Raw genomic sequence first — 16099 nt, forward strand, 5'->3', positions numbered from 1 at the left:
ATTTAATGCAGTGCACTTGCAACTTGTTCCCTCCCTATGTCCCCAATGAACTCCAGATTTCTCACAGTCCTTTCTTCTAGTCCCACAGGCTTTTACACTATGGCATTAGTGTTGACCTTTTCTAACCTTTGGCTGACCTTATTGGTTTTACTCAGCTGTCCATTAAATAGCAAAGTTCTCCTAATCTATAGCCCTTGTTTGATCCTTCCTCCCAAGGTTGGGACTCAGTGGCCCGAAGACCCCTCCCTTTGAGTATCCCTCAGATACCGCTACTAAACTACTCTGAAACTAGAACCCTCATCATCTCCCAGGTTCTCTGTTATCTAGCTTCAAATTCCTTAATCCAGCGGGGAGTGAGCCCAACTAACCTCTTCCTTCAATCTGGCCAAAGGAGAACAAGCACTGGGCCAGACAGCTCCGGGCCACACTTCTACTCACCACTCACAAGCTCTCTGACCTTAGGCAAAAAGTTCCACCCCTCTGACTCCATTTCCCCTCGGTCAGAGGAGGGCAATGGCAATGTCTGTTAGTACCGGGCTACTAAGACAGAATGAAATGGAGAAGCAAAGTGATGAGGATGCTGTTAGCGCATGGCAGATGCCAAAGGCTAGCATTAGCCACATGATTTAAAACAATACTTTTATTGTTTTAATTGTGTCTTGAGTGTGTGCTTAGTTATCCAAGCCAGGAACTAGAGAGTCATCTTAGAATCCTCCTCTCTCTCTCTCTAACCCCCTCACCTCAAAATCATCAAGAGTGGTCCATTCTATACTACAGGGATTTAGTTCATGCTCTTCCCATCCCTCTACTAAGTTATGATCACAGAGGGTCATCAGCACCTGGCTAACTCCAGACTCATCCTTCTAATCCATCACTAACTCTGAGGTTTCTCAAATGTTCATGGGTACATGAATGCCTTCAGGAGCAAAGTGTGTCAAAACGAATCTCCAGGAAGCCTGGGGATACCCACACTGAGAATACACAAGGCTGCCACTCTACAGCCATGTTTGAGCGGCAACTCTCTACTGCTTCACAAGCTTGCTTTCTAAAAGTCCAACCACATCGTCTCAATCGCTTGTCTGCAAAGCTTTGGTGGACACTGTAATTCTATGTAAACTACCCTTTTCACGTCCTTCTGTTCTAGCTCACATAACATATACCCTCGCTACGCTGCTACACTTCAGCTTCTCAAATGCCACCTGTTTCTGTCACTTCCTACCCTTTCTCAGGCTGTGTCCTTTGTGTGGCATGACCTTCCTTATCCCCCCTCTTCTCTGTGTACCAGTCCCTTTTCCAAGACACAGCTTAAGTGTCAGCCTCCCTGGCACGGTTTTCCATGCTTACTTACTGTGCTGTCCCTTCGTCTCTTTATTTACATCACCCCAGTGAGACATGCTCTGTCTCACTGTAGTTGCCCATGTAGTCTTCCTTCAACTTAAGTTCCTTATCTTATCTGTCCTGACATCGAGCAGATACTTGATGAAAGGGAAGAGACGAGAAGTGGACACAGGAGCCTAGGGTCTCCCTGCCAGCCCACCTGATGATTAACACACCATCATCCTCTGGTGGCAGGGTAACAACATTGCTAGCACACTGCTTACATTAGTGTGATATCAGTGATGTCAGCTATCATACCCTAGGAAGTCGTTCTGCCACTGAACTACATCCTCGGCATCTTGGCTAATGAGAGTTTTTGAAAGGCCCTAGGAACTTTTCAAAGTATGGGTCAGCAACACAATCTTAGAAATCAAGCCCACCAAAGGCCCTTCCAGGCATCCCTCTATATCCAGTCTCTCTCTTTCTGAACCCCCCCTTCTGTGGAATGTCTCCAAATGCATGCATATTTATTTCAAGCTCATGAAGAAATGAAGGCAGCCTACCCTCAGGTTTCTCTCCCACAGCTGTGAGCTCAGACTCCTGGCTCGGCTCGCTGGTTCCATAGACGTTGACCGCACGTACTCGGAATTTATACTCGCGGTCAGGCAGCAGGTCTTGGACATTAAAAGAGGTGCTGCGGCATGTGGTTAGTTCTTTCCACATCTTGTCCTCCGTGTCCCAGATCTCAACATTGTAGGACTGTACAGCACTGCCTCCATCATAGGAAGAGCCGTACCAGGACAGGGTCAGCGAGGAACTCCGTATGTCAGATGCACAAGGTGTGCCAGCTGGGGGGTCGGGCTTATCTGGGGATGGAGAAGCACAATGTCACTCAAATGCTATAGGACCACAGAGAAGGAACTTCCCTCAACCCCCATGCTGGAAATAAAATCTAGGACACCACTCTCTTATACAAACACCTCATTCCAGAATCAACCAGTCCTAAACTGACAACATTCTTGAATTAGCTCTGTCATGAGGAGAAACTGGAGAGTGAATTCAAGCTCAGTCCCATGTCTTGCTCTCAACCTTTCATGTGTCACTGGGTTAGCAATGCATAAACCTACCGGTAATGAAAGTCCCATATATACCTTCCTGCTTGAAAGAAACTATCTTTTGGCTAGTTGTTCAGACCACAAGTAATGGTTTCCTGTACTTTGTCCAAGTCATAAACATATTTTTTTAGAGTAAACAGATCTAGGAAGCTGTGTAGGAGTTATGAACTATTTCCCATGAAAACTATGTTTTGAGAGAAAGTTGTGTGTGTGTGTGTGTGTGTGTGTGTGTGTGTGTGTGTGTGTGTGTGTCCCACATGTGTCTTTCAGGCTCAAAGCCAAGTGACCCGTGACATCACTTTCTCTGGAACCTGGGAAATGCTGTCCCATTAAGGAACAGCAGACAAGTTCTGAAATCAAATAGAATTGGCTTTGGACAACAGATCTGTGCCCACTCAGTAACTATTAAATGTTCTGTGCCTACTTTTCCTCATCTGGACAAAGTGCTGTGAGCCATTGTTAGACGGTGGCTGACCTGATCAGTCATTATTACTAAGAAGCTTATTTCTAACCTTATCGTTGGGGGGGCACTTCTGTCTTACTTCTTTGTTGCTGTTCTGGGTTTTGGTGCTGTAGAATATACGCATGCTAACACATACTTTACCACCAGGCAACCCTTACCCAACAACTTCAGTTTTCAAGGGACTGGTATATAAACATGAACCACAATTGTAAATTGTCAATGTCGATGACTAAGGGAGAGAAAATGGACTGAAGACACAAAAGAGAAGTGACCCTTTTGGCTGGCTGCCTTCCCACTCAGGTGGCCTTAGCTTAGGCCAGAATTGCTGCTCACTGTGGGCCATATCATGGCAGTCAACAGCTTAATGAGGTCCCAGAGTTTCCCCGTGTGCTGTTAGTTGCTTATCTGAACCAAACTATCTTTCTGATTAGTTTCTGCAGTTGTTTGGTTAGTTACACATATTTGTCAATTACAGAAAACCCTTCATCCTCAACCAACCAAGTTTGAGTCCCCTCACAAAACAGCAATTAAAACCACGTTATGTGGATTTGTATGTGAATGCCAGTAAATTTAAGGCCAGTTTGTTTGTCTTACTAAGAAAACGGTGTTAACATGTACCTCTTAGGATTTCTGCAAGTACCAAGCCAACAAACACAGACAGGCAAGTAACTGACTTATATCTCCTCTCTCACTCCCAGCCAGATAGGAAGGCCAGAGGGATTCTGACAAATGACCCTATGACCCTGTGAAGAAACACCTGTATGTGCCTGTACACACACACACACACACACACACACACACACACACACACACACACACACACACTCACTCACTCACACTCACCACCTGGGTGTATATATGTAAATATAAAAGTACATGCTCATGTGTACACACTCATATCCTTTTACCCCTCCTCCATTTTAATTCTTTCTTTTTCTTTCTTTCTTTCTATTTATTTATTTTTAAAAAATAGAGTATCTGTCAGGGTCCATAAAAATGGCTTTGCTTCATCTTGGCTTAAGGTCAGGGAGTTTAAAATTATCCTTACTCTTCCAAGGTTAAAGTCTTAAGACCTAAAGGTCTAAGACATGGATGTCTTATCTAAATAACAAGAGACTTGGTCTGAGATGTGGTTACTCTTAACCCTCAAGGCCAGATAATGAGAGATTTAGTAAGGCGTGGTTATTAAGTGTTTGGAGAGTTACGGAAGAAAGTCTGCTTCTTCATTGTATCACAGTAAAGAAGTTCTTTGCCCTCCTGACTCTGTTCTGTGTCTCTGTCATTTCCTTAGTACCTTTACCTGCCATTTCTCAATCCACACTCACTCTCTCGGGGCAAGCGGCTGGATTCGACTGAAGCCCCCCAAAGATGGGAAACTGTAGGTCCCATTACCCACAATGGCCCTTACCTCATTCCCTAGTCAAGGATGAACCTGAACTCTGATCCTGCTGACTCCACTGTAAGAGTACTTTATTTATAAGCACGTGCCTGGATACCTGGTTCATGTGGTGCGGGGGCTTAGAACTCAGGTTTTCATGCTTGCTAGACAGACACTCTACCAGCTGAGCGTCACCCCCAATCCTGCCGTCACCCTTGATATCCCAACTTAATATTCATTCACTGCCTGGAATTCTTTTGTGCCCAGAAACCAGAGGCCAGTTCTACTCTGAGAGCGACTCTGGGATCACATCAGAACCACCCCCCACCATTGCAGCCAGTGTCACCGCCACGCTGGCGGCCTCCTGCAACGGAGCCACTCTCGCTGGTTGTTTAAGATGTTCTCTTAGAAAATCTGTTTGTTCTGAAGGATTTATTGGTCTTTTTAGAAACATTTCTGGTGTTGGCAAAGATGTTTATTATTCTAAATCCTCTTAGAGGCAAGTGGTTCAAGTTTTCTGGAAACCAGCTAAGGAAGTAGAAGAGCCTGCTGGGGGATGAAATGTCCTAACTGTCCCCACCTCAGGCCTCCTGGCAGGCTTTATACAAGTGAAGACCCTGTTCATTGGCTGATTCCCTCTTCTCTGCTTTGCTTTGGAAAAAACCATTCGGAGAGATCAGCATTGCTCCACAGTTGCTGTGTGCACCTATCCTGATACAGGCATCTCTTAATTTACATGTGGTGGAGTTTTCCTCAGGCAGCGCAAGAATAGGTGCAAAATGTGGGGATGGAGGCTTTCACTCCAAATGTTGCCACTGTGAAGAGTTCAGAAGTCCTAAAAGGCTGGGATCCTTCCTCCACGTATGTCCTCAGAGCTGTGTTTGATGCTCTCTATTCTTTCCAACCTACAGAGCCCACATGAGTTGAACCAACCAGTGATGAGAATCCTTGGGTGGGACCAGGGTTCTCCCATGAGTCTCCTTGCTAAAGAGAGACACATTCAGCCTGGGTAGTACCTGGCAACCAAGAGACTGGCTTGGTGTCCGCAGTTGGACCCATGCTTCCTCAGAATTCTCCCAGGGCTCCCTGGAGACTTGGCTAACAGAATGGGAAACCCTTCCAAGGGAAGGGTTCCTCAAAGCTCCAGCTGCAAGACTTTTGTGCTCAGTAAAGGGTTCCTATTCTTGGGAAAACGGATGACCTGCAAGGTTTCCCACTAGCCCAGATCCCCCTGCCCTCTTTGTGTTTGCCCACACAAAGTCTGTCTGTGAGCTTCTAAGCCTGCCTAGACGGCCATCCATAGATCCTAAATTCAACAGCTGCTGGCCTGAACTGCAGCACACTCTTGGAAAGAGACTCTCAGAGGTTGAGGTTGTGTTCAACGTGGGGGTTAGTTTTAACTGTCAGTGTGACACAACCAAGAGTCAGTTGGCAAGAAAGTCTTAACAAGGAATTATATGGAGCAGGTTGGCCTGTGGGCATGTCTATGGGGAATGTCTTGATGGTTAATTGATACAGGAAGACTCAGGCCATCATGGATGGCTGGATTCCCTAGGCCTGGGGTCCTGAATGGTATGAAGGGAAGAATTGACTGGAAGCAAGAGAGCAAACAAAGATGCATGTAGTCTCTTTTCTCTTGGCTGTGGATGTAAGTGACTGGCTGCTCGCGGTCCAGCTGTGGATGCCCTGAAATGATGGACTGTGACCCTGTATTGTAAGCCAAATAACACTCCCCGCCAAAGTTGTTTCTGGTCAGGGTATGTTATCAGAGCAAACTGGAACACTCACTCGTTAGTGACAAAGCCTCAGGGAGAGCCCTACAACGGTGCACCCAGACAGGGTTTGGTTCTTTCTAGGGCAGCAGGCAGAAGGAGATCAAGGGATCATCTTGCTGTCACTGGTAACCAAGGGCTTCTAAGGGCTGTCTCCCACCCTTTCACATTATACAAGTCTTACAGTCAGAAGGTATTCGTGTATGTTGGGTGTTTAGGGCTTCTCTATTTTGCTTTTCTCCGTTATTTATGTGGAGGCCTGTTTTTCTTGTGCTGGGTGAATGACATTAAAGAATCTATCTGGATCCACCCCTCTCCTCCTCCCTTCTTTCCCAGGCCACACAGAACAGTGGTGCAGGCACAGGCCAGACCAGGCAGCGTTGCTAATTCTTAGACACTGCTTCTTAAAGAATAATAATGATTAGTCTCAGAAATAACTAAGGATACCTCACTCAAACTAACTGAGGGAAGGGCTAGTTTTTATTCATTTGAAAATATGAATCATGGGTGATCTGAAAAGAAAACAGCTCCTCAAAGACTATGCCGTGTAAGAGATTTCTGCAGCTATCAAGTGCAAGTTGCGTTTAACTGGCCTTATTTAGCTGGCCCATCGAGTGGATGCTTCTCAAGTGCTTGAAAACTGTCTGGAGTAGGTGGAACAACTTCTGTTTTATCTCATTTACGTTTACATCTACTTAGTAAACGCTGATCAGATAATATGCAGATGTCCCTGGAGACACAGAGGTAAATCAATCTAATCCTGGTTTACTTTGGCCTAAGTCTAAATTCACGGGCTCTGAATGAATGTAGCTTTGCTGTGGCCATCAATACAAGTCCTCATTTTATTGAGTGATTCTATTCTTAGCTCTGGGTGGGGGAGGCAGACAGAAAGCCTGCTCTCCATTCCATTCCCCTCCCAGGACGGCATTTAACATGTTGCTCCTGCCAGCTGGCAGGCAGCCACACCGATGGCCCTGTCAGCACTGGCCGTGGAGAATAAGAAACTCAACCATAAAAGGCCAGAACTGCAGCTCCTACAGTGGGGCTGGGGGAGGGGAGTGTGGCACCGCACAGGGGCGGCCCTAGTGGGGGCAGGGGTACTGGTCCCAGAAAAGCAGTTCAAAGTTTCTGAGCCCAAAGTTACCCGCACAGGGGCAGATGAATGGGAAACACTGAGGAAGAGCAGTACTGATGCTCGGTGATAGCACTGGGGTGTGAGCCAATCAACACTTTCAGGTATAGGCTCAAATGTACAGCTGTATCACCATTACCAATCCCCCCAAAGTTCCTTACTCCTTAGGAAATTATAGAAATCATCACTTAAAGTTACCAGAGAGGGGGGGGAGAGAGAGAAGGGAGGGAGAGAGGGGGGGGGGAGAGAGAGGGGGGAGGGAGGGATTGGGTTCTCCTTTAGGTGAGAAACTCAATCCACGACCCTTGGTACACTCACTTCCCAGATCTAAGGAAGCAAAGGAAGATGAAAGGAAGAAGTGTCATGGGCCAGAATGATGGGATGGGCACTTCGTGAAGACACAGGCAGGGAGGGGAAAGGACAAGAGAGAGGCAGGAATAAACCGAGTCCATGGAGTGTGCACTGATGTTCTGTGTTCTTGAACCTCTCCTCTCTAAGAACTCACTCTTTCCTACTGCATACTGGAGAGAGATGCTACCAGGCTCCCACGGCTCAAGGTGGGGAGCTAAGGTCAACAATTAACTCCTTGACATGCGGTAGCTCTCCACACTGCATATCCCCAAGATGAGTTCCCCAGCCAGAGGTTCCTCCATCTTGCAGATAGTCTTCACTCTTCTCCCTCTGCAGCGCAGGCATTTGAGAGTTTGAGCCTAGTTTCTCCCCTTAGTTTCCCTTCTGTAAGGCTGTAGACATACCTATCCAATTGGCCATAAAGTAGGGATATGAGATAAAGGTGGAGAAGGGAAACCGGGACCAAAGTCAAGAAGCATAAAGTGACAGAGTTAAGAGAGCGTCTAAGTCATCTCCAACTGCCAACCTTATCCCTGGAAAATTCCATAGATAGATTCCTATGTGAGTTCTAACCACTGTGACCCACAGTTCTTTTCTAAAATTCTTATGTTCTACAGGTCCAAGGCCAGGCTATGAGCCCTGCTGTGAAGTTGGGGTATAGTCTTCACACTGAACCCCAAAGGAGCTCCTTTTTCTAATTTTTACAAAGGAAACCCTATAACCTTGAGAGTTAAGTTTGCCTTGAAAACCTACTCAAGTCTGATGTGCATGCCAATAAATAGCCAGGTCAAAGTCCTTCATACACCCACATGTGAAGGCCCACACAGGCACAAAATACAGTCTACCATGCACCTAGCTGCCTCTTTGTCCCTCCACTGTACTATGCACCTGCCACATGGAGAACTGTGACCAAGGAAAGATACTGAGCATCTCCCATGGGAGGAAATCACTTAGCAATTTAGATAGTCAGAAGACAGACTGGGGCATAGGAGCAGTTAGCAGGAAAGGGAGCATGCAAACTTGAGACTCAGTCTAAACATGGGTTCAACTTAGTGGGGAGTCACAGATAAGGAAAGGGGAAGGAGTTGGGATTAGGAGTCACAGTGATCTCAGAGAAGCAGTCTCTGTAGACCAAGGGGCATGGAAGCAAAGGACAGGTAGCTTCGGAGTGCCATGGGGTTTGCCCATAGGTGGGGTATGGAAAGCAGAACACTGCAGGAAGGCAAATCACTGCAGGAGGGTAATGCCTGCGCATTTGGTAAGATGGCAGCTTCTCTTGCCGCAGGAGGGTAATATCTGCGCATTTGGTAAGATGGCAGCTTCTCTCGCTGCAGGAGGGTAATGCCTGCACATTTGGTAAGAAGGCAGCTTCTCTTGCTGCAGAAGGGTAATGTCTGTGCATTTGGTAAGATGGCAGCTTCTCTTGCTGCAGGAGGGTAATATCTGCGCATTTGGTAAGATGGCAGCTTCTCTCGCTGCAGTGAGGAACAAGCGAGAATGGAAAGTTGAGTGAAGTGAGGATGGTGGAGCCCCAATAGCCCAGGAACTGGACCCGAGAAAAGACCCCCCACAAAGGCAAAGGGGAGCCACTGGTGGAGTGATACACAGATACATGGAGGCCACCAAGTTCAGAAGAGCCGTGCCTCATGTCTCATAGCTCTCAGTGAAGCTAGAAGCTAAGGGCTTTGTACATGTGTTGGGGGATGTGGAGCATGTCTCAAGAAACAGCATTGGCCTTCCAGACAAGGACGAAGAGTTCTGAGGGACACTGATATCTCAGCTGGACTTGGGGCACCAGAGTATATATAGCCTAGAGTGTACAGATGATAGAATCTTCCTGCTGCAATGTTCCAGGAGGTGGCATTGATCCTGAGTGGTGATTTGCAGGGTAAGGTGGTTTGGATCACATATCCCCCCCCAAGTCTCGGGCATTTGGACACTTGGTTCCCAGTTGGTGGCCGTTTGAGGAGAATTTGGAGGTGTGACTTGTTGGAGGAAGCATGTCACGAGAGGTAAGCTTTGAGGTTTCAAAAGACTTGAGCCATTTCAAGTTAGCCCTCTCTGCTGCTTGTAGATTGCGATGTGTGCCCTCGGCTGCTGCTCCAGCACCGTGCCTGCCTGCTGCCGTGCTCCTCACCATGATGGTGATGAACTCTTATCCCTCCAGACCCGAAAGTCCCAAGCCAACCCTTCCGCCTCTAAGTTGCCTTGGTCATGGTGTTTCAGCACAGCAACAGAAAACCCAGCAAAGACACAAAGGGAGTGACATAGTGCTGGACACAAGGCAGAGGAAGTTTAGGTGCCCACAGGAAGATCTGGAGTGGGAGGGCTCGGGGCCTCCAATGGTCAGGAAGGCAGAGAGGCAAGGGGAGGAAGACACTAGGGGTGTGAAGTAGGGGCAGTTATGGAGGGTACTGTATGAGAGTGAGGGACAGAGAAGGCAGGGGAACTAGGAAGCAGGGATGAGCTGATGCCCTGGGGTTCACGCCCTTTGCATCCCTTAGTCTCCCTGCTGAGTGTTTCTCAGACTTACCCACGACGGTGAGGTTGACTTGGGCCTGCCTGCTGCCCAGCTTGTTCTCCACCACCAATGTGTAGCAGCCACAGTGCTCCTGGCGTGCTGCCAGGATGGTGAGCTTGCTGCCGCTCTCACTGCTCTCCACCTTGATGTGCTCGCTCTCCTGGATCTGCAGGCAGAGGCAGGAGTGAAAAGGGTGCTTCTCCGCGCTCTATTCCCAAGGATGGACAAGACATGGGGGGGCGGTTGCTCCACCTAGTCTGCTGTGGCGCATGTTTGTAATGCCTCTGCTGGGGAAGTGGAGACTTGAGGAAGCCTGGTGCTTGCTGGCCCAGTCAGTCTAGCGCTGGTGAACTCCAGGCCAATAAGATACTTGTCTCAAGGGAGGTGGATGGCTTGCCTGAGGATGACAGGGTGACACCCGAGGTTGTCCTCTGTGTTCCCCCTACCACACACACACACACACACACACACACACACACAGAGAGAGAGAGAGAGAGAGAGAGAGAGAGAGAGAGAGAGAATACAAAAGAAATGGGGTAATAGGGAACCAATTCATGCCACAGCACAGATAAGTCCTGAAAACAAGAACAACTTCCTCCCCCCAAAAAATACCCTGAACACTTAGAGACAAAAGGTGATGTGAGAAACTGCATGATTCCACCTATATGAAATGTCCAGAATAGGCAAATCCATAAGGATAAAATACAGGCTGGTAATGGCAGAGACTGGAGGAAGAGTCCATGATACTGGTTTCCAGGATGAGGATTTAGGTAATGCTAGTGCTTATACAATCTTGTGTATTGAGTAACATCATTGAACTGTATACAGTGATTTTTAACTAGTTAAAGTTAAAAATTTAGCCAGACATAGTAGCACAGGCTTGTAATCTCAACTGCTCAAGAGTCAGATGGATCACAAGTTCAAGACCAGACTGGACAACTTAGTAAGACTCCCTCAAAAAATAAAAAGAAACTAGAGATATAGTTAAGTGGTAGAGTGCTTGCCCAGCATATGTGAGGTCTAAGTCTAAAATTCAAACCTTGGTACTGAAAAATGTGTAGTTCCTCATGGTGGTTTGAATGGAAGTGGCCCCACAGGCTCATGTATTTGAATGTTTGGTTCCTGGTGAGTGGAATGTTTTGGATGTAAGGCTTTGTTGGAGGAGGTGTGTCACTGGGGGTGGGCTTTGAGATTTCAAAAGCCCATGCCAGGCCAGTCTCTGCTGGCATTCTGTGGATTAGGCTAAGCTCTTGGCTACTGCTCCAGTGTTGAGTCTGCAGCTTTGCTCCCCAGCTATGATGCTCATAGACCAACCCTCTGAAACTGTAAGCCAGTCCCCAGTTAAACGCTCCCTTTTACAAGTTGCCTTGGTCATGGTGCTTCTTTACAGCAACAGAACGGTAACTAAGACACTCATTCCTCAATTGTGTCAGCCACATTTCACATGCTCAACATACAGGGCCGGTGGCAATCATACTGGACAGCACAGATACCAACAGGTTTCAAAACTGCAGTAAGTATTGTTCTGAATTTGATTAATTGGCTCTGAAAAAGGATGGGATTCTACCTTATCCATCAGTCTAAGAGGGACGGGGCCACATTCTTCTCCACCTCCCTTGAAACCAGCTCTGCTTTTCTCCTAAATACTTGTGGCTCATCTCTTGGCTATGACAATTTTCATGGCATGGAAACAGTAAGGAGGTTTACAGAGACTCCTCATACCTTTCTGCAGGACCAGTCCATTAATCTGTGGTGTCTGCTAATCAGACACATGAGTACCATTACTAGCATGAACAGTGAGAAGCTGGATTCTCCAAATTTCTCTACATGCTGGTTATTTGGAAATTCATATGCTTTCATAGGGAGCGTTATTATAAATTGTTGCCATACTTATAGGTCATTCATCTTTGATCTTTCAACATGTGGAAAGTGGAAGCTGTAACTAGATGGGAATCAATCAGAAGTGATGGTGCCTAACAGGTCATCTGAGGGCTTTGACTTTCTGTCTCCAAAAAGAGTTCTAGGCAGATGGACTCAGATGAGGGCATAAGTAACCTTATTAAACAAAATTCTTATAAAAACAGGGTTTATTTGTAGACATAGAAGAAAAGATTAGCAAGAACTCAGGTTTGGTGGGTAGGTTCTCTCCCATATTTTTCTTTTTTAACAAACCCTTCCTTTTTATGGTAACTGGGTTTTGTGATGATAGGCAAGCGTTCTACCATTGAGCTACATCTCTGGACCTTTGCGCATTATTTGGACAGGATCTTGTTCGGTTGACTGGGCTGTCCTTGATCTTATAATTCTCTTGCCTCAACCTTCCAAGGGCTGGGATTCCAGGTATGCACCACCATGCCCCATGCTCTCTTCCATTTCCAAGGTGAAAAAGAGCAATGCGCCCTCCCCACCATGGCATTTCTCAACTTTTCGGCCCAGGAGCCATAAGCTGTCCGTAGCCACCCTGCTTCCATGACTGACCTGCTTTCGGAACTTCATCCATGTGCAGGTGATGGGCTGGGTACCAGTCACTTTTCCAAACAGCTCCACAGGCTCGCCTGCGCGCACCTTCTGGTCCTCGGGGAACTGGATGATTTGAGGGGGCATAGCTAGGAGGCGATAAGCAGAACGTGAGGAGGGAGATTTGGACATGCTGATCTCACTAGCACCGCTGGCCATGTTCTCTATTTGATGCCTCTCTTCCCTTCTAGAATCTTCAAGATAAGAATGGAGGTACTTCACTCCTCCACTGCTGGTGGAATGCCAACTTGTGCAGCCACTTTGGAGATCAGTATGGAGATTCCTCAGTAAAGTGGAAATAAGTCTACCGCAAGATCCAACAATTCTACTCTTAGGCATTTACCCAAAATGCCTACAATAAGGACATCGCTCAACTATGTTCATAGCAGCATTATTTGTAATAGCCAGAACATGGAAAGAACCTAGATGCCCCTCAACTGAAGAGTGGATAGAGAAAATGTGGTACATTTACACAATGGAGTACTACTCAGCAGAAAAAAAAATGGAATCTTGAAATTTGCAGGCAAATGGATGGCACTAGAAGAAACCATCCTGAGTGAGATAACCCAGTCACAAAAAGACAAACATGGTATGTACTCTCTCATATATGGATTTTAGACATGGAGGAGGGCATTGCTAGCCCACAATCCCACTGCCAGAGAGTCTGGGGTGCAGGGAGGACCCTAAGAGAGATATGCATGGTAACCCGGAGAAGGGTTATGGGAGATCTCCTAATTGGATTGGGGAGGGGGAGAAGGGGAGGGCAGAAGGAGATGGGAGAAAGAGAGGGAGAGAAGGGGAGAGAGGACGACACAGGAGAGCAGGAAGGTTGAGCCAGGGTAAGAATAGAGGAGAAAAGGATAGGAGATACCAGAAAAGAGGGAGCCATTATAAGTTGTAGGAGAGATCTGGCACTAGTGAGATCTTCACAGATCTACAGGAATGACACCAACTGACATTAAGGCTACCTTAAATGCCCTCCCATGATGGTGAGAATGATGACTGCCTTATATGCCATCCTAGAACTCTCATTCAGTGGCTGATGGAGACGGAGGCAGACACCCACAGCTGTGAACTGAATTGAACTCCTGGAACCCACTTGCAAAGAGAAGTGATGACCAAGGGTATCTGGATCGGGCTGGCGAGGCCCACAGGGGCAGCTGACCTAAAAATGGGGCATCACATGGACCCCAGACTGATGACTGGGGGGGGCCAGAATGGGACTGATCCAGACATCCTCCCACCGAACCTGGGTGACAGAGAGGAGGCCTTGGAAATATGTGGGACCTTGGAGAGTGGAGCAGTATTTATTCCTGGCATACAGAGGGACTCTGGGAGCCCATACTACATGGAGGGATGCTCTCTCAGCCTGGACACATGAGGAAGAACCTGGGGCATTCCCGGGATGATGTGACAGACTCTGGAAATCCCTCATGGAGGCCCTTGCTCTCCTTGGGGAGTGGAGAGGTGACGGAGTGGGGGTGAGAGGTTGGGAGGGTTGGGGGGTAGGGGAGGAGGGGAGGGAGAGGGAACTGAAAGTGACATGTATAAAAAGTTAAATAAAAATATGGAAAAAAGAAAAAGAAAATAAGGGTATAAAATTAAGCTGGATTTTCTATACAGAAACCGGGAATAAATTCTCTTAAAATACTTGTTAGAGAGCCGGGCGGTGGTGGCGCACGCCTTTAATCCCAGCACTCGGGAGGCAGAGGCAGGTGGATCTCTGTGAGTTCGAGGCCAGGCTAGACCGATAGCTTCCAAAACAATACAGAGAAACCCTGTCTCGTAAAACCAAAAAAAAATATTTGTTAGAAATAAATTATTCAAACTAGTAAAAAAAAAAATGGAGGTACTGACCCCTGTTCTGAAAGGTCTGAGTGTGAACCTTGCTAGCCTTGTTCACTCTTTAGAATCCCCAGAAGTGAGCCACACAATTTATACAACATAGTTCGGTTGTGATGGAATGTGTGCCTCCCCATGGTCTGAATCTCTGTCATAGCTCATTTCTTAATTTAGTAGTACTTTGCACCTAGCCTTTCAGTCACCCTGGCTGGGAGGCTCAGTGTGGTTTGTGCCTTCAAATATCTTCCCAGGGACAACAAACAGGGACACACAGAGCAGGGCCTAAAAGCAGCATGATGTGTGCTACTCCCACGCAGGGTAGACTGGAGGTCTGAGGCTGAGGCCCAACTTAGTAGAGGGGACAGGAAAGCCATCGGCAGCCTATGATATGGCACACATAGATGGAGGCAGAGGAAGGAAGCAGGAGAGGATGTAGGTCAGGTAGCAGCTGGGCATAGGTTCCCTAAAGGAGGAAGAGCAACATGCAGAGCTTGAACAAGGGAAGGGTCTCCTGACCACTACCCACATGGTCAGTGAGAAGGCATAGGAGAAGGCCCTATGACAGACGACTCCCTTGTCCTCAGGACTGTTACTATTACCTGCTTTTGTAGGTGTCTTGGGTGCAGGTTTCTTTTTTACAGTTGCATCACCTGAAACAAAGATATTAACAAGTTATGATGCTAAGAAGTCAGTTCTGTTTTCCCAGAAATCTCCTAGGTCACGGGAGGATGTTGTTGTCCTGCCTGCTGGCCCCTCATTTACAGAAAGCCCACATTCTACTGTGTCTTCCCATTAATCTCTCTGCCTATAATCCAATGACTATCAGTTCTCAGGGGCCTCTGTAGGGGCCTCAAGAACTGGTGAGACAGAAGCTCTCGAAACTCTAATGGCCTTCACAGTCCTATTGAATGATGATAACTAATAACTCACTAACTACATGCTCACCCTAACTTTCAGGAAATGCAGAAAGGAAATTATGTCAGATAAACAAACTAAAATTAGCCTTGGCATGGATCCAAGGGTCTCTGGCTTCCTTTGAGTCACAGACTGTGACTGGTAGCTGTCCCTTAAAAAAACAAAACACACCACACCACACCACACCACAACAACAACAAAAATCTTCAAAACAAATGTCTGTTGAATGGACAAATGAATGAATGGAAGCTGGGAGTGGTGACTGAAGCCTGTGACCTCTGCCATTAGGAGGCTGAGTTAAAAGCACTGTCATGAGTTCAAAGCAGCCTGGGCAGTATAGTGAGTTCCTAGTGAGCCTAGGATGCCAGACACTACTGTAAGGCCCAACCCTCAAAAATGAGTGAACAAATATATCTTACTATCTTCCCTTCCTACTCCACTTTCTCTAACTCAACAAGAAAAAATAACTCAGATAGAGATGTCTCACATCACAAATCTACTTCTCTGACTAAATAAAAATATGATTCACAAGCAGAAACACCTGCATTATTTCTCATGGCTTGATTTCATATTTCTTGCAAGTCATTTTAAAAAACTAAGATATCATTGCCCCTTCTTTTTCTTCCCCACAACCCTTCCCTTTATCTCACAAATTCATGATCCCCTTTCTCTTTAATTGCTGATGACTGATTTTTCTCCTTACCCAAGAGAAGCCAGATTCAAAGGATCCTTATAATAACTGTATAATCCTACTTACTCGACACTCTAGAAAGGTA

The 16099-nt window shown here is 46.8% G+C and overlaps 1 protein-coding gene across 3 annotated transcripts in view; it reads right to left on the minus strand.

Annotated features, from left to right (window-relative positions):
- Mylk (myosin light chain kinase) overlaps nucleotides 1-16099 on the minus strand; it is a 176552-nt gene that overhangs the window by 39076 nt on the left and 121377 nt on the right. For all 3 annotated transcript variants that reach the window (XM_013114547.3, XM_021228014.2, XM_021228015.2), the window contains 4 exons: nucleotides 15008-15058; nucleotides 12528-12655; nucleotides 10062-10215; nucleotides 1881-2183 (listed from right to left, as the gene is read on the minus strand). In XM_013114547.3, coding sequence (XP_012970001.1) covers nucleotides 1881-2183; nucleotides 10062-10215; nucleotides 12528-12655; nucleotides 15008-15058 — 636 coding nt within the window. The remainder of the gene's footprint in view (nucleotides 1-1880; nucleotides 2184-10061; nucleotides 10216-12527; nucleotides 12656-15007; nucleotides 15059-16099) is intronic.

The sequence above is a fragment of the Mesocricetus auratus genome, unplaced genomic scaffold (genome assembly GCF_017639785.1).
Source record: "Mesocricetus auratus isolate SY011 unplaced genomic scaffold, BCM_Maur_2.0 Super-Scaffold_100008, whole genome shotgun sequence".
NCBI lineage: Eukaryota > Metazoa > Chordata > Mammalia > Rodentia > Cricetidae > Mesocricetus > Mesocricetus auratus.